The 21,027-nt window shown below is 41.8% G+C and overlaps 3 protein-coding genes across 6 annotated transcripts; 1 reads left to right on the top strand and 2 right to left on the bottom strand.

Moving 5' to 3' along the window:
• Positions 1 to 213: 213 nt before the first annotated feature.
• eef1da (eukaryotic translation elongation factor 1 delta a (guanine nucleotide exchange protein)) lies at positions 214 to 9,325 on the top strand. Of its 4 annotated transcripts, none has more exons than XM_034554714.1 (9): positions 235 to 331; positions 1,793 to 1,844; positions 4,198 to 4,312; positions 6,703 to 6,759; positions 7,624 to 7,705; positions 7,798 to 7,886; positions 8,118 to 8,300; positions 8,617 to 8,811; positions 9,220 to 9,325. In XM_034554714.1, the coding sequence occupies exons 2-9, from the start codon at positions 1,831 to 1,833 to the stop codon at positions 9,256 to 9,258; spliced, it is 774 nt and encodes a 257-aa protein (XP_034410605.1). In that variant the 5' UTR covers positions 235 to 331; positions 1,793 to 1,830; the 3' UTR covers positions 9,259 to 9,325. The 4 variants fall into 4 exon arrangements, with proteins under 4 accessions (XP_034410608.1, XP_034410605.1, XP_034410606.1 ...); XM_034554715.1 differs by having other exon boundaries at positions 238 to 331; positions 1,808 to 1,844; XM_034554717.1 differs by lacking the exon at positions 1,793 to 1,844 and having other exon boundaries at positions 214 to 331.
• A 341-nt stretch (positions 9,326 to 9,666) lies between these two features.
• Positions 9,667 to 15,553, bottom strand: LOC117745995 (E3 ubiquitin/ISG15 ligase TRIM25-like). The gene is made up of 7 exons (XM_034554712.1): positions 14,885 to 15,553; positions 12,848 to 12,934; positions 12,501 to 12,734; positions 11,464 to 11,623; positions 11,325 to 11,375; positions 10,814 to 10,873; positions 9,667 to 10,718 (listed from the first exon to the last, which is right to left on the bottom strand). The coding sequence occupies exons 1-7, from the start codon at positions 15,473 to 15,475 to the stop codon at positions 10,192 to 10,194; spliced, it is 1,710 nt and encodes a 569-aa protein (XP_034410603.1). The 5' UTR covers positions 15,476 to 15,553; the 3' UTR covers positions 9,667 to 10,191.
• Positions 15,554 to 15,834: 281 nt separating this feature from the next.
• ftr67 (finTRIM family, member 67) lies at positions 15,835 to 20,507 on the bottom strand. Its single transcript, XM_034554713.1, has 7 exons — positions 19,802 to 20,507; positions 18,846 to 18,941; positions 18,466 to 18,699; positions 17,646 to 17,805; positions 17,459 to 17,560; positions 16,895 to 17,017; positions 15,835 to 16,354 (listed from the first exon to the last, which is right to left on the bottom strand). Exons 1-7 carry the CDS (start codon positions 20,414 to 20,416, stop codon positions 16,287 to 16,289), a joined length of 1,398 nt encoding a protein of 465 aa, XP_034410604.1. The 5' UTR covers positions 20,417 to 20,507; the 3' UTR covers positions 15,835 to 16,286.
• Between the last annotated feature and the right edge of the window lie 520 nt (positions 20,508 to 21,027).

The raw sequence follows: 21,027 nt of genomic DNA, 5'->3' as shown, positions 1-21,027 counted from the left end.
GGGAGATGAAGTCTTTGGCTAAAACGGACCATACCAATCTGAAGGTGTTACCCACATTGTGTTGAAAACACGGATCTGTGCTTTTCTTCAGGATTCATAGACAACTCATTATTTTTACGTGTGTTTGTGTATTTTTATTACTGTTTTTTAAATAAACATGTCATAATAATGGAAATCATCGATGAAGAAGGGGAGAAGCTAACGAACCTGCTCCCCCTCTGACACGGAACAATATAGGCGGTCCGCTAATGTCAGCCCTCTTTCCCTGTCGGATTACAGCCGAGGCAGCACGCAAAGGAACTGTTACCAAGCCATAAAACATCGAACAAAAGTGAGTCACTGATTGCAGAAGAGTCGTTTTTTTACGACAGACTCGAATAATAAAACACTGTACTCTTTGTTAAAACTATCAAGTATTTTGAATTCGGAGTTTTATCAGCGCCACGTGGTCAAATAAACTAGCCACAAGTTGCCGGGGGCTGTCACAAAAAACTTCTGCCTCCTAACTTTAGTTATAGGGCTAGAAGGCAACAGATAAATACGTGTATCAATTTAAATGTGCCTGATTTGTGACTGATGTCCTGCACGAATTGCCCACTTATTTTGGTTATTGTTTCATAAATGATAAATTATGTTTACCCGTCCCCCCCATTTCCATTAACTTGACAGAATCAAAGTGCGTTTTTATTTTAGTAATCCCTTAACGTTTTATGAATAATCGCCCTCGTGGTTGTTTCTCCATGAGGTTTTGTATTTTATGAACATGTCTCTTATTTCTGTCCATTCCAGTTAACGTTACCAAAGGTTGGTGTTGCAACTGCCTTCCAGCTGGTGCTCTAACATATGGTGTATTGCTGTCATATGGTTTAGTGGAAGTAATTTGTACTCACTTGCAAGTTTATTAAGTACATCCAGCCTAACATTTTTAACGTGTTTTTTTATTTTTAAAGTTGTTTATTTAACATTTATGGTCATTTTTTGAGGCTCAGGGTGTGATGCTGTTAATTGGTAAAGCATTTTACTGAGACCTTTTTCATCTAACGTTGCTTACCTTTATACATTGAGACCAGGGCAGCATCTGATGGCTTCTATTATTGATACATTTTTAAATCATCTCAATATTTTTGTCTTTAAAATGACCCCTAAGTATCTTATTCAAATTGCCAACAGTAATAAATCAGAGAAACACAAATATTTGCATATAAGAAGTTAGTCCAAGCATATGTTTTCTTTAAAAGTGACCCAAGCTATTGTTACAGCTCATAATAGGAAAGACAACATTTTAGAAACAAATTTGCCTCAGAGGGCTTTACAATCTACACATACATCCCTGCCGCAGGACCTCACATCGGATCAGGAAAAACTCCCCAAAAATAACCTTTCACAGGGAAAAAAGGGAAGAAACCTTCAGAAACTCTCCTCAGATTTACACAACATAATTAGATAACAGCTTAAACCAGTAACTTCACAAATGACCTTATGAAAACGCCTCTTTATAGCAGGTCCCGGCCTGCTTCTGCATTAGTTGACTCGAGGTGTACCTTACAAACTATTATCTGCACTAACAGTACCTTAGATAATATTAACATTGCATGTTTACAAGTTTTTTTATTTTCATGTGGTTAGGCTAGTTTTTAAATGGCATATATGAAAATGTACATAGTGTATTTTTGGTTGTTGTGATGTTTGGCTGCATGTTTTAAAGGAAGTGCTGCTGGTGGAAACATTTGGATTGTCTTTCATGAAACTTTTATGAATTTCAACATGTGATTGCTTTGCTTTATTTAAATAGTCCATTCCACAATAGGGAAGCATACATTATCCGCCAGCATGCCAAAACAAAGGTGAGCCAGACCCGGTTGCACAGGTTGGGTTTTCAAAAGAAATATATTTAATGCATAAACACAGTGTTTCCTCATTAATCGGACATGGCTGATGTGTTTCAAGGGACAACCTCGGTCTAGTTTTGCCTCACACCTGTCATTATCTAATTAAGACTTCAATGCTTCTTAATCATAAAATCATTATTAAAAAAGTAGATGCAGTAAATATTTGTACCACATTTATTATTAGATTTTAAATGAATATTGAGGAAACACTGCAAACGCATCCTAACCCTAATGTTGGCCATTTTCACCTGTCGTTTGTCACATTACATTTTGCAATGTTTGTTTTGGCTTTGATCTTTGAAAGTCCAATGTGAGATTGATCAATGAACTGTTTAGACATGTGTGGGCATTATTCCCCGATCCTAAAAACAAATGCAATTGAGACTTGCATTCTCAGGTCGATTCTTCTAAAAACTCTTCCTATCAAAGAAAATGTCTTTTTTTGGAACACGTTGGCGATTGATCAATCCAGTGTCTCTTTGCCCACAAGACCACATTGGCATCAAATGTCAGCTGTTTGATGAGCTTTCTGTGATGCATCTAACCACTAAGTTCCTTTTGTGATGCCAATTTCACACTGAACTAATGGCTTTAGCTTCTACCTGTTGCTTCTTTTCTCTCATCATGAACACAAAAGTGAGTAGAGAAGGGACCCCTTTTTTAATAGAGAGATGAATCAGTCTTTGCCGAACCGTCAACAAGGAGGTGCCCCTCAACATGCCGTGCCAGTGGGGACCTTCAGGCAGGGCAATAATCCCATCATCAGCGGAGACAAAATCCAGTTTGGGAGGCTGGGGCGGCGCACACGTTTGTCGGAGGGCCACGGCTCTGGGACCGAAGAGGAGTGGAGCGCCTCCATGGAAGCGAACGACTCCTATGGTCAAAGCCCCGTTCTCCAGGGCATGCAGGCAGAGGGAATGTTGTACAACCGCAGTGCTTTGGAGCAGGCCGAGAGCAACTACCAACGGCGGCTCGCCTCTAATGACAACGGGCCGCTGTCCTCCTCGCCGAGGAGTCCGTACAGAAGCAACATGACCTTCCAGTCTAGACGTAGCCGCGTTCAACAGCAGGATCAGGGTCAACCTGTCACCACTGTGAAGGCCGCCGGTATCCCCCACCGTCGTTACAGTAGGGGCCGCAATCGCACCTCCTCTGAGACCGAGCAGGGGGGCAAAGGCAGCAAGGGTCCGACTCAGAGGAAGAGGGGCCTCTCTGAGACTGAAAGGAGGCCCAGATGGGACAACTATGCCACCTCCCACACAGGCAATGGAAAATACGTGATGTGTGTTTTCGGATGGTTTCATTTAATTTATTTAAATTTGTCGTCTGTCCTGCGTTCTTGTTTGGCCTTTTCCGGTTAAGCTAACTTGTGTATTGTGTATCATTTTGAGATATAGGTAACATGGCACCCTTATTTATTTAAATGAGGTCAATCCTTTGATGCAGCAGAGGTGAACACGCAGGGCCCCTGCAAAACCGTTCTCAACTTTTGCCACAATGCAATTCAACATCATTTCAAGGTGCCGCAGTGGAACCTATAGTATTGTGTATTTCTATTTATCTCATAATTCTGGTTTAAGATTTAATTATTCTCTTAAACTTCCAAAATGACATGTAAAATCCTGTCAGACAATATTATAAAGGTGTTGGTACATGACGAGCCTTTGTTTAGTCTCCCCGGTACCTACGCCTGCGTCCATACAACCCCTTGCATTTTTTTTAACTCGTGTCACATTTAAGTCTGAGTGCACACCGGTCTGTCCTGTACTGACATGTAGTAAACTTGGTCTGTGTTTGATGATCACAAAGAAGTGGCGCTCTGCTATCACTACAAGGGGTTGTTGGCGGGCAGCGAGTCAACCAACCTTTTGTTCTATAATCCAGACTTTGCAGATGAGGCAACTACTTCACTGAGGAATGTGTAGATGCCTTTCTAATTCAGTAACCCGTCAGCAAAATGAGAGGGGAGGTGAAGCATGCTGGAATCTTTCCCCCATTTGTTTATGTTGCTTCTTATGTCACAGAAACTGAGGCCTTTTGTTCTTTTAATTTATTGTGTATATGGTTGAAACTGTCTGCTTTACGCTTGTTTTGTGTCTCCCTATTCCACCCACAACCCCCCATGTGTGGCTGTGCATGACGTAGCCTGTAATTCACGGTGTCCTGGTCAAGCGCCTGATCAAGCCCTGTTCTGTCGCTCATTTCTTGTCACCGATTGTGTTTGCTTTAACGATTTAAGCACATCATCAGTGTTCAGTTGGGTCTTTGCGTTTTCTCACTTCAATGACTTTCTGACTTCCCTGCTCAGTACCAAGATGAGTGGAGTGCAGTGCCTCGCAACAGAGAACATCTGGTTCGACAAACGGTGCTACGATGAGGCAGAGAAGTGCTTCTACGAGGGAGCCAACGGACCCACTTCACAGGTAAATAGCATTTCAGCTTCTTTTGAAAGCCTGACTGCAGACCAAGAGCAAAGCCAGGAGCTTGTTTACTTTGCATCAATCTGATCATTCCTAGAAATAAGGACTCGTTTTTGTTTTTTTAGACCACCTTTATTTCCAATCCTCTTGTCTCCTGCTGCCAGCTTTTGAAATCTCCTTCGCCTCTTGCCTGATACCTCCTGAGCTTACGCTGCCCTGTCAGTCACCAGCATGTTGAGCAATAGTTACATCATTGTCGGTACTCTGTAGCTCGGAGCAGCTGTGTGCATGAGAGTTAAGCCACTCGATTTAGAAGTGGCACATCCTAGTGAGAAGGGTCAGGTGGTTTGGCAGCTGCCTCGGCTTCTCAGGCTGTCCAGGGCAGCAGCTACACAAGCCTTTGAAACAATGGAGATTAGACTGATCACTTACAGGTCTTTAAAGATGTGTTTCACCCAACGCCACGTTCTTATTTCACACAACATATTTCCTGGGTGTAAAGAAGTTTCAATGGAAATGGTTTACATTTCAGTACAACATGTACAGAAGTGGGAAAAGGACCGCTGAATGAGTGTTGCTGGTCATCCTCCTGGGTGCCAAAATGTGCGTAACCTTTTTATGTTTAATCATGAGGAACTTGATAAGCATGTAGCTCACATTTATTTTGATTACAGTCTTCCTGAATGTTGGGTGTGTAGTCCATTCTGCTTTCTGTCTTTCCCACTGCTCCCGCTTCATCACTGCTTTACCCACATACACCTGCAGGAGAGAGAGGTTAATACCATCCTGCAGGACATTGCTAAATCCCGACAGAATATCCTGCAGTGCCTAAACGGAGTGAGTACTGTCCTACAAATGAGCCACAGAAAACACCCCCGGTAGTGGCAGGACTGTACTCACTAATGTTCGTGTGCCAGCCCTGTAAGAGTGGAATGTTTGTTTTTAAATTAGAAATTGTGATTTAAATATAGCGACAGCAGGTCATTGGGGTCATTTAAGCTTTTAGTTGCAGTACATATTTAGCCTGCAAGAAAGGTGCTCAAAGCATGCTACAGAACTTATTCTCCCTTTTTGTCTCTGCTTGCTTCTCCCATCATCTTCATTGCAATTCGTCTGCCAGTTGTGTTTGTCTTTACATCAATGTTGTTTACAATGTGAGCAGTATGTGTGTCATTTTTGCATAAACAAAAATCTGCTTTTTCTCATTAAATATTTGAATGTTACCTTTTTAAGGATAAGTTCACATGTTTTAAGTCGGTCTAAAAAAAATATTAGCATGCCCCTGTGCACATTAAAATCATTTTTGTAGCTGCATTTGTTCCTCCTATCCATGCTCTCAAAGTTCCCTATTAGAGTTACAACCTTACACCTTTTCTCAGCAAGCTGTTTGTGGCAGCAACAAGTATGGACTTTTATTTGGAAAATACCGACACAATTTGATCAGCTTATTAGACAGTTACACACAGGGGGGAAATCGACTGTGAATATTTTGCATCAAAAGTATTCTTAATGGCAGTGATGTAAATTTGCAGCTGCAACACTTTTTCAATACGTGATTTGAGTAGATTTGCAGAGGCGGTGGACCAAGTACCGCAATCCTATTGACCCAGAGCCATGTCTGGCAGTCTGAGGTTGATTGTTGTATGGCCTAAGCCACTGTAAGCTACTTCATTGTGTGTCCTTTAGTGAAGTGTTCCGAGTGGATTTGAAATCCCTCCGATAAACAGTTACGCAGTATACTGTATATGTATAGAGCTTTTATTGTGAAAGGTAAGAATTCACCCGTCTGCTTTGTTAAGGTTGAAATAAGTAAAGTTTGCCATCCCGGTTTAGAGCACTGAGCCTCTGTGTTGTTGTACACTAAAGTGGATGTTTTGAACATGTCTGTTCTGTAAAATGTGATTGATTGCTTAAATTCAGGGTATAAAAATCGATATCCTTTCGCAAAAACATTGCTCCGCATCCGAAAAAATATAGTGCAAATTAATTGCACAGAAATATGTCCCTAATGTGTAATGGCCTTTACTCTTATTATTGCGTGAGAGTAGCACACAATTGTGTCCCCCAAAGCCAACATTGAAATAAAAAAATATCCTTTTAAAGTCAACTTTTCTAGGTGTGTTAGACTTCATCAAAGCAAAAAGAGCGACTGTAATATTTATAACTAAGGTCTTGTGCTAAACTGTTTAAAAGGTTCTATAAAGCTGCTGGACTGGTTTGTGTAAAGAGTTTTTCATCCTATTTCTCAGACAATATTGACATCAAATTCCTTCCTTTTTATTAGTGGCGACTCTGAAGTTGTAGCATCCAACTTTCTACCTTCAACCGGTACTTTTCTTTTTGTCTTCGTGTTTCCCCCCCATTGTGATCACTGTGTACATCACCGGCTGCAGGCGAAAACGGCCCTGCTGCAGCCAAAAGTGTCCCCGCAAAAACGGCGGCACAGAAACGTAAGACTTCCTTGTCCCGCTTTGCTGCTCCGGCCGGGGGGCGTTGCATGACACGCAGCCGAGTGGGCTGGCTGTGCCTGCTGCTGCCTGGTGTGGAGTGTGTGCTGAAGATGAACTGCCATGCTGCCATCCGGCATATTGTTTTTGGGCTTCATACGCTTCCACTAGCAGATTCAGAATTTGGGGGTGGAAATTATAATCTTGTTGATTGTTGTGATCTGTATTATCTTTATTACCTTTTATAATGTAACTAATATTCACAAGTCTTTTAAGCTTTTAAAGCTCAATTATTATATACAGTGACAATTACCTTTAATGTAACTTCTGAATTAAATGATCAATAATTAATTAAACTTAAGGGAGTAGTTTGACATTTTGGGAAATAAACTTGTTCATATTGTTGCCGAGCTACATCAGAAGATGCACCTCCACTGATAAATTACTTTCAACTATGCAAAAATCAAAATGGCATGTTTTTTTGTTTTTAACCTCTTAGCAAGAGTGCAACAAAGGTTTTCCCAAAATGTCAAATGAATCCCCTTTTTTAAATTATAAATTGTGTTGGCCCATTATTAAGTTTGCCTGCATGCTGGTTTTGTAAACTTTTAAAATTGCCTCTTTAATAGTGATTGCGAGAGTTAATTTTAACGTGTGCGTGTCCCCAAATCATTGTTGTGTAATAGATTTTAGCCTTGCATGGGTTTCTTTTTAAACCTCACCACATACATTTATTTTTTTATTTTGCTTGCTTCTCAACAGGCTTGGGTTGGCTCTCAATCTGGATGAGAGGGCATTTACTTTGTCGCCATTTGAGCCCTGACGCGTAACATGACACATGCTAATTAATTTGTTTATTTTTCACAGTCCTCCTCACATGCAGGAGGAGACCAGGAGCTGGTTTCTCGCATGAAGAGCATGGAACTAGAAAACCACACTCTGCACAAAGGTGTGTGTTGAGTGTTTTTGAATGTCTTCCTGAGCTTGTTGGCACTTTCACAGTATTAATACTTAACTTTTCGTATCGTGTTTACTTGTTAGTGGTGGAGGAGATGAGAGCAGCCCTGCAGAAGCTGGAGTCCAGAGTGGTTGTGCTGGAAAAGAGCCCGGCGGCCGTCACATGTGTTAAGGTAGATAACCAGAACTTATTAAATTTGTACAGTACATTACAGCATGCATATGTTCTCTGTATTTCTAAAACGACTCTCTGAAAAAGTTGTCATATTTAATGATATCTACTTCATTATGTGTGTTAAGACTCAATTTGAGGAAAAATAAAGATGAAACACAATTTGAAAAAAGCCCCTGAAGAGCTCACCCTTACTGAAAATATTCCTGTCCTTTTACATTTTTTGTACCAGGTTGCTCCAGTCAAACAGGTAAAGGTGGAAAATGACGACGATGACATTGACTTGTTCGGCAGTGACGAAGACGATGAGGAGGCAGAACGCATCAAGCAGGAGCGCATTGATTCCTATGCAGCCAAGAAATCCAAGAAACCCACCCTCATCGCCAAGTCATCCATCCTGTTAGACGTTAAGCCCGTACGTGTCTTTCTGAACCGTATCATGTGACTCATTAATATGCACGTTACGTTGCTGTTCCTTTAGGGAACATACACTTGTTTAAATCGGGACATGTCTTCCCATGCCATAAATTTGTTTTCTTTTTTAGTCAATACACTTTGAATATTTTTTTAAGCATTCAGCCACAATTAAACCAATGCATTTATAAACCCCAAACAAAATGCTCCACATTAGGAAGTATGCTCCTTCCTTAAACATATGTTGAGGTTTTGCTGCAAATTGTGTGATTTTGAATGCTCTGGTTAAACAAATGTCCCGCTCTGTCTTTCCTCAGTGGGACGATGAGACTGATATGGGGAAGCTGGAGGAGTGTGTGCGGTCTGTGCAGATGGACGGGCTCCTGTGGGGAGCAGGCAAACTGGTGCCAGTTGGCTACGGCATCAAGAAGCTGCAGATCAACTGTGTGGTCGAGGACGACAAAGTCGGCACCGACATCCTGGAGGAGGAAATCACCAAGTTTGAGGACTATGTAAGTAATGACCACTTTGGCGTAATCGGACAACTTCAGTTAATTTACCTCAGTCGTACCTCGCCATGGACACAGCTTTGATTTTAAGACATCGGTCTCCACCCCCACCACATACTATGGAGATAAATGTAATGTGCGGCGCTCACAGCATTAGAAAATTGCAGTACAAATTTTAATTTCAGTAGTGACAGAATCTCTATCTAGTATAAGGCAAATCTTTGCTATGTCTGCTGTCACAGCGTCAGCATATGTCTACTTGTAAAAAGCTTAGTAGAAATGTATACACATGACCAAGAAATGGGCGGAGAACCAAATATCGTTGGGAAAACTGGAATATAATGGCTTTAATGTACAATAAATCAATATGTAACAAATGCTAAAATAGATTTAACTTTTCTTCCTCTACAGATCCAGAGTGTAGATGTTGCTGCCTTCAATAAGATCTGAGTTCCACCAAAGTATTGCTGCTGCTCCTGGCTTGCACGGTTATTAAAATGCAAAGTTGAGGACTAACCATTTTCTCAGTTTCATTATTATTCTCAAACATCCATCCATCCATTTTCAATACCGCTTATCCTCATTAGGGTCGCGGGGGCGCTGGAGCCTATCCCAGCTGACATAGGGCGAAGGCAGGGGACACCCTGGACAGGCCGCCAGTCCATCGAGGGCACATGTAGGGACATACAACCATTCACTCTCACATTCACACAATATTTTAAATCCCATATTTACAGTGGAGTTATCTTTACTTTGTCTTCCGATGAGATGGAAACAATATTTAGTTGTGTGCACATTTCCTGTCCCTCAAATATGCCGGTTCCCAAATTGGTTGGATGCCTGAAATGAGGTCAACGGTTAACAAACCAACGTTTTATTAAATACAGAAATTTGAGACAAAACAATTTCAATATAGTAAAGAATGCCATAGAAAAACACTTTGTTGAGTTATTAAAAGCACCTTAAAATCAGACTTCTGCAACCTAAAACCTGGAAATAAGTTAGAATTTCTGTACGAAGAAAATTCAAAATGTAGTATAGCTTACACAAAACAGTTCAATAGTTAGAAATGTCAGTATAATATGACAATTTCATAAAGCATGTAAGAAAAAGATAGTATGCCATAAGTGTTTGTGTGACGAGACATTTTTACTGACCAACTTGCTCTGTAGGCTGTGCCTGAATGGTTCGATAGTCCTGAGTCCTGATCGGCAGGCGGCAGCATGCATGGGAGCCCCGGCCATCAGTGTGTGAATGGGTGATATGTCGTGTAAGCTATAGAACAGTCAGAAGACTAGAAAAGCGTTGTACATTATCACTCAAATTATCATTTGAACCCCTTATAAAGTTACTTGAACTGATGGAGTGCACTCATCTTTACGTTTAAAGAGAGCACAGCTTCAAGCTAGAGTTCAAACCCACCCAAAATCCAGGGCACACAGGCTGGGTAAATGTAGTCTTGACTCTATGGAGTAAATCCATTGTATCAGAAATGTTATAGAAAGACAACGTCCCTCCCCTGAAGTCCAGATACACTCCTATCCTGCTGCAGCAGGTAGCGCTGATGGTCACCTTCTCCTTATTGTGCTGAAATGAACAGCCCGAGTACGAGCAGTCCAGGCTCCAGGATTTGGAGTTGTGTCCAAGCTTGCTGTCGCTCCCTCCTCCACTCCTGCCCATGTTTTTGTAGCAGACGCCAATGGAAACCCCTCCATTACCAGCCCACTCTACCTCCCAGTAGCAGCGACCAGCCATCCCAGCTCTGCACAGCACCTGGGCCCAGCTGCTGAAGCGATGTGGGTGGTCCGGGTAGGGCATTGGCTCTGAACGCGTGGTCACTCCTCTTCGACCATCGGAGAAGCTGAGATAAGGGTTGGCTGTGTTCGGGTCCAGGAGTAAATCATTGCAATCTGGACACAGAAGCACATTGTCCGACTCCAACAATTAGTCATCGGTTTTATAAGGATGGACGTTAGTTTGGGTTTATTACAATAATTGTACTCACATTGTAGAAAATCAGTTCTCGTCTTTGGTTCCGAGTTGTATGGTATGTTGGTGTCTTTTGCTGTTCGATGATGGAAATACCAAATATTAAAAAGGGGGTGGGGTGACATTTCAGATACAATCTCCATTGCCCCACATGTTACGCAACTCAAAGTTGTAGTAATTCTGCTGTTTGGATAAGCATTAACACTCCTGGTTAATCAGTGTAAAAAAATGTTGGGAAATATCTGGTTAAGTTTAAAAAGGTACAATGTGTACATGAAAGTGTTGAGTAATATTAACTGTAGCTAAACTAGATGGCTAGATTAAGCTAAAGTTGCCCCTAAAAGAGTTAAAATGCAGAGGACGGTTGACTATTTGTTCCAAACATTAAAGTGTTTAAAATAATCCATTCCTGATATGTATAAACCCTTTATACGCTAGTTACAGTTGCCAAGTTGTTACTGAACAATGGCTGTCCTGGGTAGGGGTTCAGTTTAAAGTCAATGTAACCACTAAAGCATCTCACGTACCTTTAGTCTTTTCAGAAGTACTGTGATTGCTGGTTTCCTTCAATGAAATTACTAGAAAGGCAGACAAGCAAATAATGAGTGTTTACTGTTCACAAAACAATCGCGTTTATGGTATTCACGTGTAAAAGAGATAACACACCTTTATCAGAGATCCTGTTGAATTCTCTGTCAAGGGTTTCATCCAGACTGTCTTTGAGATCAGCCAGAGCTCCTCTCATAGTTTTATACATCATATATTGAAGTGCATCAGTACTGGGCATCTCCACAATCTTTGCAGGGAAATGAAGAGACTTGCACTTCTGTGATGATGCAACACAACCAAATCAAGAGTCAGTATTTGAATGCAAACGCAACAACCCTGACTAAACAAGAAGGACTCACTTTATGGGTTAAATTCATCATCAAATTTACTGTTAAGCATGTTTGCCTGGCGTTCAATTTCGTCATAAATGTAAACAACGTGTGCTTCACACAAGGCAATGTGTTAAAATCAATAACAATGTAAAGGCTTAAAAAAGGTCAAATAAAAACATATTAAGCGGGCTGGAATAATACTGCAATGTCCAGAGTGGGTTAAGATATTTAATTATTATCAAACAACTTGATAACGCTTGACTGTCAATTATTTTTATGTTTTTGAGTAACTTCACAATATTATTGTATTAAGTATCTCCTATTTGTTTATTATAAATATATTAGATTGTCAGTTTCACATGTTACCATGAAGATGATAGAAATTTAACCCAAATATAGAATCCAAGATGGCACGGGGGATGACTGACTGTTAGTACACATTGTTTTCTATAGTTTTTTCTGCTAAAAGGTGGGGCTAGCTTTGATGTATTTGGGTAACTTGTGAAATTGTGTGGATCAATAAGGTATTTATATATTGCAATAATATTATAATTTATGCATTAATCAATTATATTTTGTATCAATCTGAATTAGAAAGTAACCACTAAATTAAGTTCTCAAATAAATGTTGTGGTTTAAAAAGTACAGTATTTGCCTCTGAACTGCAGTGGAGTAAAAGTATAAAGCTGAAAACCGAAAGACTCTGGAAGCGACAAGTACCTCAGAATTGTACTCGAGTAAATGTACTTAGTTACTTCCACCACTAATACATGGCTGGACCGATCTTTTTCGCCACATCCCTGGTCGTGTTATGTTCTATACCTGAAAGAAGTGGATGTGGTCCTCAGTACGAGAAATCTTCTCCAGCTCAGCATCGGTCCTTCTGAGCTCAACGGTCTCCCTCTGGATCTTCTCCAGCAGCTCCTCCGCCTGACTGACGGCTGCTCTCTCCTGGACCCTCATCACCTCCGTCACCTCATTGCTCTGTTTCTCTATGGAGCGGATCAGCTTGGAGAAAACCCTCTGGCTCTCCTCCACGGCTGCTTCTGTGGAGTGCTGTGGAGGATGAAGGTTTTTTCATTACAAGTGTTGGCAGTATGCACAGGCTGTATGTACGAAGGGCAGTTTGTCAACCGCATGTTTAAAGCTCCTGCATTGAAGACACTCACCTTGATGTATCTGACAACATATCGGAGTTCCTTCTCTGTGTCCTTCAATTTCTGCCCAAACTTCAAAGAAGCGTCTTGGAGTTTTTTCTAAGAGAATACAAAAAAGATGAATCTGACAGTCCCTCGGGCTGCTCAGTCAAAAAAAAATGTTCACGGTTGACTTTAAGATGAAAGTTTTTGATTTTACAAAAGAATTAGATTGCACTGGAAGGCCTTTTGGTCCATCAAACTTAATTTTTGATCGTAACATCAGTGCACAAGATATGGCTGCAGGACTAGGTCACATTGTTGAAGCCTTGATACTAAACTGTATAAGACGTATCCTTAAGAGTCCATTGTATCTCTGTAACCCCAAACAGTATCGGGATTATTCACCCTACTGTCAACCAGGATTCATAACATAGACATGACACAGTGCCGTAACGGAAACACATGAGGCCCCTTCGCAGAATAACCCTGAGAGGGCCCCCCCCTCCCCCCCATATGTAAGGGATAATGTATTGTCCGGCGGTCATTATCCAAAGATAAACGAACAGGACCCAAGCTTTTCTTTTGAGGGAAATTTATTCAATCAGAAAAAACTGCTCAAACAGAGAACAAATGTATTCCAACAGAAACAAAACATATGCTAGGGCCTATCAAACAGCTCAAACAGAACATATGTTACAACAACATAACAAATATGCCTACATATAGTCGATACACCGGTAGGCTACTTTCTACAGGTTTGCATTTGAATACACATGTGCGCGTCTTTTAGCAAATCTGTGTGCAAAGTCTTTAACCACGCTCTTTACATCTAAACTGACGTTTATTCTCTATGCTAAGGATGGCCAGACCGGACAGCCTCTCTTGTGACATGGAGCTTCTGAGATATGTTTTGATCAGTTTTAGCTTGGAAAATGACCTTTCTTATTTAACGGTTACTTTTATTATTTTGTCCAGAGCCGTTGTCTTCTCAAAAGGGTTGCAGTGTTGGACAACGTGAAATGAAGTTAAACAACGATGTGGTTGTGGAGATAATTAAGGAAACGTGTCCGATAATGGGTGCAGGTGGTATAGTGAAAGCATAGGTTTAATAAGGTTAATGTATTTTCAAGCACAACACATAGACGGAGCAGTACAGCTGTCAAAGTATAACGTTAGCTACGTGGTAATGTTAGCTAACTATAGCAAACAGTACAATACCTGTCTCTTCTGGCAGATGAGTGCATCCTTCACCAGCTGGTCGAAAAAGACTTGTAATTTTGGGAAGTTTGGCATTTAATTCAGAAATGTTCTGTTTTGAATGCCGCTTTTGGGCACCATTTTTAAATGTGTGTTTCATTTTTCCTCAAGAGAAATTTCCTCGTAGTTCTCCCAGAATACACCGCGGCCCAACAATAACACCAGTCCGCGTAGCAGGAGGCCCTAGTGGTTGCCTGTTATGATTGCCTTTACAACTATTATTTAAAACTTATAAAGCCAGTTTAAAATACTTTTTTTTTATTGTGTAGCTTTATATGAGAGAGACAACTTTGAGGGATATCTTAATGTTATTACGTAATGTAATATTATTTATTTATTACATTATTCGGCAGTCGATAAACCGGTTGCCATGTCTCAGACAGAATCTGCCCATGTCCGTAACAGCTACACCTGGGCCAGACATGGCAACAGTGAAATGTGCCAAAGGTGGTTCACATTTGGCCGCATCGAGCCGGAACACTGCCGAGTCAGCCGACACTTAGCCGCAATACGGCCGAGTGCGCTGGCTAGTGTTGGATTAAAAAAAAAAATTGCCATGCGAGGCCCCCCCGCAGTGCGGGGGCTGCGGGGGTGATCTCTACGGGCCTGACATGACACACCTTTTTTTAGATTACAATGACAACCCTGATGCAATATAAATATAATCCGGGTCCTTTACAATTAAAATCCTATAAATAAAAAAAAACACAACACTGCAAAATCATACGCGTTAAATAATAAAGTAATATGTGTCTAATTGTACTTTAAACAGTTCAGAAACCTGTGAATAAAAACAAAAATAAATCTCACCTGTTGCGTTGCTCTCTCATCCACAACAGAGACTACGTCATGGCCCTTGTGTCGATCTTGGACGCACTGGGAACACACGCACTGCTGCTCGGTGCGACAGTACAGCCGCAATGACTTATCGTGCTGTGGGCACAACTTCTGTTTCAGCGGCTCCACGGCCGGAACCAACTTGTGGGTCTTCCCCCGAAAGCGGTCTTCGTGGACTCTCACGTGAGGTGCGCAGTAAGACTCAGAGCACACGAGACAGGATTTAACCGCTTTGCTTCGTCTCACTGTGCAAACACTGCATTTCACCTCCTCCGGCTTGGCCAAGTGTTGAGCTGCTGCTGCTGCCTGAAATCCAGACTGTTGAAACTTTTCCACCACTTCCCCGAGAACCGTGTTTCTGCTCAGCAGCGGTCTGGGATTGAACACCTGCCGGCACTGCGGGCAGCTGTACTGGCCTTTCTGCTTGGCCCCGTTCCAGTAGTCTTCGATGCAGTCCAAGCAGTAGCTGTGTCCACAGGGGATCGTCACCGGGTCTCGTAACACCTCCAGGCACACCGAACAACTAAACTGGTCTTGTTCAATTGAAATAGTCGTTGCTGCCATTTCCGACACAAGCCGAACCGAAAGCGAAAAGGACAAAGATGGGCGTGGCTGACAGGTGTGCTAATGATGCTGATTACAGCTCCCCAGCTCTCACCTGCTGCACCCGGAAGCAGCCAATCCACAGCCAGCAAACCAGATGAAGCAACCTTCTATTGGACCACGTAAGCATTAGGGGAGTTCATATGAGATGCGCTGACCTGTAGTTGTAATTTAATCCACAATATTTGACACAAAAGCACTGCCGTGTGTTAACTGGTTATTCCACTTCTCCACCAGAAACCTGTTGCCCGTATCAGTTCACAGGATAAGGAAATGTAAACAAGCCGCCATGCAAATAAACACCACCCGTGAGAGTCCAGTATGTGGGTATTTTTTTTTATGTCAGCATTGCAGAAATCCCACTATATTATTATACATGTTGGTAAAGTGAAATGAATGTGTTGTATCTGTGTTAAAACATTATAAAAAGCAGAACTGTGTTTAAAAAAAACAAAAACAGGCTGAGTTTCAAGGCAATTTCCTTTCAAAAACTGAAATAACATGTAGTGTTTCAGTCCTGCTTCAGCTCCTTAATACGTTAAGTAAATGCATTGTCTATGATATTCTGTGGCTCTAAATACTCTTTCCAGTCTGCACTTTAAAGCAAGATGCATGTGAAAACACAACAACTAAATTAATACAGAGAGATGAATTATTAAATATACAATTTTAAAATGTCAGTACAGATTTGTGTGAGAAGAGCACTGAGGTATTGTGACATTCAGGCCATGTAGGTGCATGTAAAATGTTGATTTTGATGTCCACTACAAGTCTATTTCCTCCTCGGCTGAGAGCGTCGCTGAAGGTGTCTATGTCTGGATCCTGAGGAGAGTTTGGTGCCTGGGCAGACAGAATAGTTGTTAGTAGTCTGCAGCAACTTGTGGCGACAAAGATGCTCACAAATCAAATCACAAATGTGTTCTTGGGCATGAACTGTAGCATACTGTAAACCAGACAAAATGATCTCCACCTCAACCAGCTATAATTTTAACATGCAGCTTTCTTAATTACGCAGCAGCAATTATAGTCCACTGATATAACACTGTGCTAGGGTTCACTGTGTGGCCTCTTGAGGACTTGTGGTACTTTAAATCCGTATACTGCTAATATGTTTGTACCTTTGTACGAGTAAATTGATCAATGCAGCACTTTTATTTTGTACACTATTTCATAGTGTGATAATAAGGCTTTTTATTAAAGTAAAATATATCAATACTTCTTCCCCCACTGCAGGATTTATGTTACATATTTTTTTATTTTCTCCGTCGCTTAAATGAACATTTGTGACACAATTTGCAATTGGGTTTTCTTGTGTAAATTGGTCTCTGCACACGGTTTGATGCTTAAATACCTGCACATTTTGATAATAGCTATATTTACCAAATGGTGAGAAGGCAATGGTGGGCACAGGAGTGAGAAAAGGGTTGAGAGGGTTCACGGGACTTTGGTCGAGGCCCAGTCGAGGGATCACAGGACTTTGATCGAGGCCAGCTGGAAGTATCACTGCAAGCACAACGAGAACCAACACTGTTACTGCAGCTGTCCAAAGTGTCAGAAGCTGCAGCACTGTCGTCCTTCCACTTCAGCAGATTCAACAAACTCTACTATGAACAAACATGTTGAGTCAGGTGTTTGTGCTGAATGATAATGTGCTCAGGATGGGATGCACATACGGTGTTTCTTCAGGGTTTAACATGTGTTATATTGCATAGAAGACAATCAACGTATGAAAAATATCAATATAAAGCAGTATGCGTGGTGAAGGAATGGAATTGTTTACCAAGTGCTTGAATTCATTGATATTCATATTGCATTTATGTTAGTACTAGTTGATGAAAGCATCCCAAACTACCATAAGTATTGGGGTGTTTTAACACCTGTATTAAAAGCTGTAATTGGCTGAATCCTATTATTAAAAACGAGCATGGGCAGTTTTATACTCACTCAGTGTTGCTTCCATTTGTACTGCTGGTTCTCCATCACTGGGCTGTGTTGTGTCCAGCTGTCCAGCAGGATTTGGAGGACCTACAATCACTATATCTCTCACTGCAAAAGAGAGGAAATCACAGAGTTCACAGAATAATTTGCATCGGATAAATACACTAAGTTGATAAAAACACTTTGTATCTACCTTTCTCGTAGATGCTGACAAATCCTCCCTGGCAGACCTCCTGTAACAGTCCTTTAAAATCTGCCACAGCTGTCATCACTGGGACAAAGGCGAGGTTGGGGTCAACAGTGACCGAAGGCAGAGCTGACAGCACGGGTGGAGCATGGAGAGACTGACAACTCTGGAATAACAAACACAGAGAGTGTTACTGTGCTGGAAAGTGGTTTGGTATCCAGTGCTGTGAGAAGTAGTTTTAGTAGATCCTTTACTTAAGTCAAAGCAAATGGTAAAATGGACTCATAGGGTGCTTTTCTAATCAAAGCGCTTTAGAACTACATGTCCTTCACACCCATTCATACACCGCAGGGACAGCCTATGGGGTTAATGGAGTGGACACATCGACATGGACTAGCGGAGCCAGGGATTGAACCGCCGATCCTCTGATTGAAGGACGGACCTGCTCTACCACTGACCCACAGTCGCAGTAGTAACACCACACTATCTTAGCAAAATATACCTAAAGTATCAAAATCACTAATAATGAAAATAGAAAAAGACTTATTCGATGATATTCTAGTTTGTATACTATATGATTACAAACTTTATTTTCCCGAGCACTACAACTACTCACTGAACAATGTATAAGGCCTCGTATTTTACAAACTGATCATGTAAATCTTAATTTACATAAAATAAATGTCACAAAGTAAAAAGTACAATATGTCATGGAGTCGATGTATAAGTACAATATTGAGGTACCGTTACTTTACTATGGTGCAGTACTTGAGTACGTATACTTAGTTCCTTCCACCCCTGGTGGTGTCAACTCGAGCGTCAGTACCTGAAGGAAGCGGACGTGGTCCTCAGTGTGGGAGAGTTTGTCCAATTCGTCCTCGATCTTCTTCAGCATGGCGATCTCCTTCTGGATCTTCTCCAGCAGCTGCTCCGCGTGACTGACGGCGGTCTTTTCCTGGGCGTTCATCAGCTCTCTCACCTCGAAGCGCTTCAGCTCAATCGATCGAATCAGTTCAGTGAAGACGGCGTCGCTTTCCGCAGCTGCCACTCGAGCAGAACGCTGGAGGGAGACGCAAAGCACCGGAGACATCGTCTAAACTGTCTCATCGTGAACTGGAGGAGGCGAGGCAGGTTTTTGTTTTGTTTTTATGTATCGAGTGACTTATTGTATTTATTTATCAGACCAAGCAGCATGTTGGCACTTACAGAGAGAGCGAAGATGGCTTGTCTGATCTCCTGGGCTCCCTTTTCCCTCTGATGAATTCTCAGATGAGAGGTCTGCTTCATGTCACCAAGCTGCCCCTGAGGAAGAAATATTATGAAAAATTAAAATTAAAGTTTCATTACACCTTTTGCAAATAAAACCACAACAGATTTCTTTATACATCGCAAATGTGTATTTCCATGCTGTCTAAAGACCCATTTCAGATTTATGGAACCTTTTCTCTATTTGTGAAAACAGAAGAGACATATTAGATATTTATTCTCTATCAGACACGGTTTAGTCCAAAATCCAGGACTCAATTACCATGGAGATGCTTTAAAACCCCTTGATAAAAAGTGTGACTCCTCTATTTTAAATCGTGAAAACTGAATAAAGGAGTGATTTCACAGCCATTCGGACCACATTAGACATGGTCTACAACTTTACACATTACAAAAAGGTTTTTGTTTTAAAAGCATTATACTTGAGCATTTTGAATGTCACTTGTACTCAAGGGAAAATGTTCTCCATCCAGACCACGTCGGTCATGGTCTATAGCAAAAAGTAAAGCAGCCGTTAGGGTTAACATCACACTAGATTTACTTGGAGCCTGCAGACGTTTGTATAGTAAAAACATTATACTTTTGGCATTTTTATGCAATTATTGTTTTCTTTAATACAGAACCAATGCATTTAGGTTGTAAAGTGTGTGTTGTTGTGAGCTTTTCCGTACTTATATTAAAAGCCTGTATATTATTTACTTTTTCATTGATCTTAATAAAAATAGCTGTTTAAATACAGGATTACAGCTCTATAAACAGTGAAGGAGTCCGCTGCCCACTGCTGTTACACCACGTGGATCAGAGCAGGTCGACCTGTATCACACAGAGCGACCGTGCCATCACTGATCAGCAGCCTCGCCTTGAATCAATCAGATGATTCAATCAAAACCGATTACCTGCTTGTGTTGTATCTCGGCCTCGACCAGCACCGTGTCGTGGCCCTTGTGTTCGTCCGTCAGACACAGATAACAGATGCACTGCTTGTCGGTGCGGCAGTACACCTCCAGCAGCTTGTCGTGTCGGCCACAGATCGTCTCTTGGAGCTTTTTGGAGGCCGCCACCAGCTTGTGTTTCTTGAAAGCAGCAGACTCGTAGTGTGGCTGCAGGTGGACTTCGCAGTAGGAGGCCAGACACACCAGACACGACTTCACAGCTTTGTTTTTCCTCCCGACGCACACGTCGCACTCCACGTCGCCTGCCTCGGCGAAACTTGGATTCACAGGCGGTGTCGTGGTAAAGGCGGTGAGGGACTCTTGGAGTCCAGTCTTTTTGAATTTCTCCACCACGTCAGCCAACATGGTGTTTCTGGCGAGCACCGGCCTCGGGTTGAAGTTGTGCCTGCACTGCGGGCAGACGAAGATCCCAAGGTAGTCGTCCTGGTCCCAGTAGTTCTGGATACAGACCGAGCAGTAGCTGTGGCCACAGGGGATGGTCACGGGGTCCCTCAGCACGTCCAGACACACCGAACAGTTGAACTGGTCCCGGTCCAGGACGAGTCCGGCTTGAGCCATCGCAGAAAAACGCTGAAGTCGGTGTCGAAAATGAGCGAAAACACGGGAAACTGACTGACACACAACTGCTGCTTTGTTTACAGGAAGTGACAATAGGAGGCGTGGCCAAAGAGGCATTACCGGAAACTGCAACAAGGAAATTATTATTTTTCAAAATAAAATGACACTTAAACGGTTTTACATATTTGATCGCTATAATCACGCCATATAAAAAATGGAAACAGTGTTATGAAAGTGTCTCATTTTAAGGCTATTCGTCCACTATACTTAACAGTGGTGGGCCGTCAGGGCCAGCTAAGCCTTCTCTGAATCACAAAGTGTTGTCACATGTGTGTTGATGTGTTTTGGTTTCATGTGTAGCTAACATGATAAATGACTGACGTGCCCTTACCATGGGTGTAGTGTACATTGGGGTTTGTGACCAGCAGGGGGCAGGGTTGAGCGTTAGTGAGGCAAATGGAGCATATGAACATGTGCATATGTCATTTTACTTTGGACCAGGTTTTACGACAGGAGAAGTGATTTGCTGACGTGACGCTGCCCTCATTCTGCTGAGCGAGGCTAAATGAACGTTGTGCTGACTCCTGTCCCATTTGTTTGTCCTGTTTGCA

This window comes from Cyclopterus lumpus, chromosome 17, assembly GCF_009769545.1.
Source record: "Cyclopterus lumpus isolate fCycLum1 chromosome 17, fCycLum1.pri, whole genome shotgun sequence".
In the NCBI taxonomy this organism is placed as follows: domain Eukaryota; kingdom Metazoa; phylum Chordata; class Actinopteri; order Perciformes; family Cyclopteridae; genus Cyclopterus; species Cyclopterus lumpus.
Note: the sequence above shows the minus strand (reverse complement) of the source record. Positions and strands in the feature narration are given on the sequence as shown.

Excerpts from the sequence above, each read along its gene's own strand:
- eef1da (XM_034554714.1), top strand. Across the intron at positions 8,301-8,616 it reads TCCTGTTAGACGTTAAGCCC|TGGGACGATGAGACTGATAT; the intron begins GTACGTGTCTTT and ends GTCTTTCCTCAG. Across the intron at positions 8,812-9,219 it reads TCACCAAGTTTGAGGACTAT|ATCCAGAGTGTAGATGTTGC; the intron begins GTAAGTAATGAC and ends CTTCCTCTACAG.
- LOC117745995 (XM_034554712.1), bottom strand. The coding sequence starts at position 15,475 with ATGGCAGCAACGACTATTTCAATTGAACAAGACCAGTTTAGTTGTTCG. Across the intron at positions 12,935-14,884 it reads ATGAGAGAGCAACGCAACAG|AAAAAACTCCAAGACGCTTC; the intron begins GTGAGATTTATT and ends GTATTCTCTTAG. Across the intron at positions 11,376-11,463 it reads CAACAGGATCTCTGATAAAG|TAATTTCATTGAAGGAAACC; the intron begins GTGTGTTATCTC and ends CTGCCTTTCTAG.
- ftr67 (XM_034554713.1), bottom strand. The coding sequence starts at position 20,416 with ATGGCTCAAGCCGGACTCGTCCTGGACCGGGACCAGTTCAACTGTTCG. Across the intron at positions 17,018-17,458 it reads ACAAATGGAAGCAACACTGA|TGATACTTCCAGCTGGCCTC; the intron begins GTGAGTATAAAA and ends TTGTGCTTGCAG. Across the intron at positions 16,355-16,894 it reads CATTGCCTTCTCACCATTTG|GCACCAAACTCTCCTCAGGA; the intron begins GTAAATATAGCT and ends CTGTCTGCCCAG.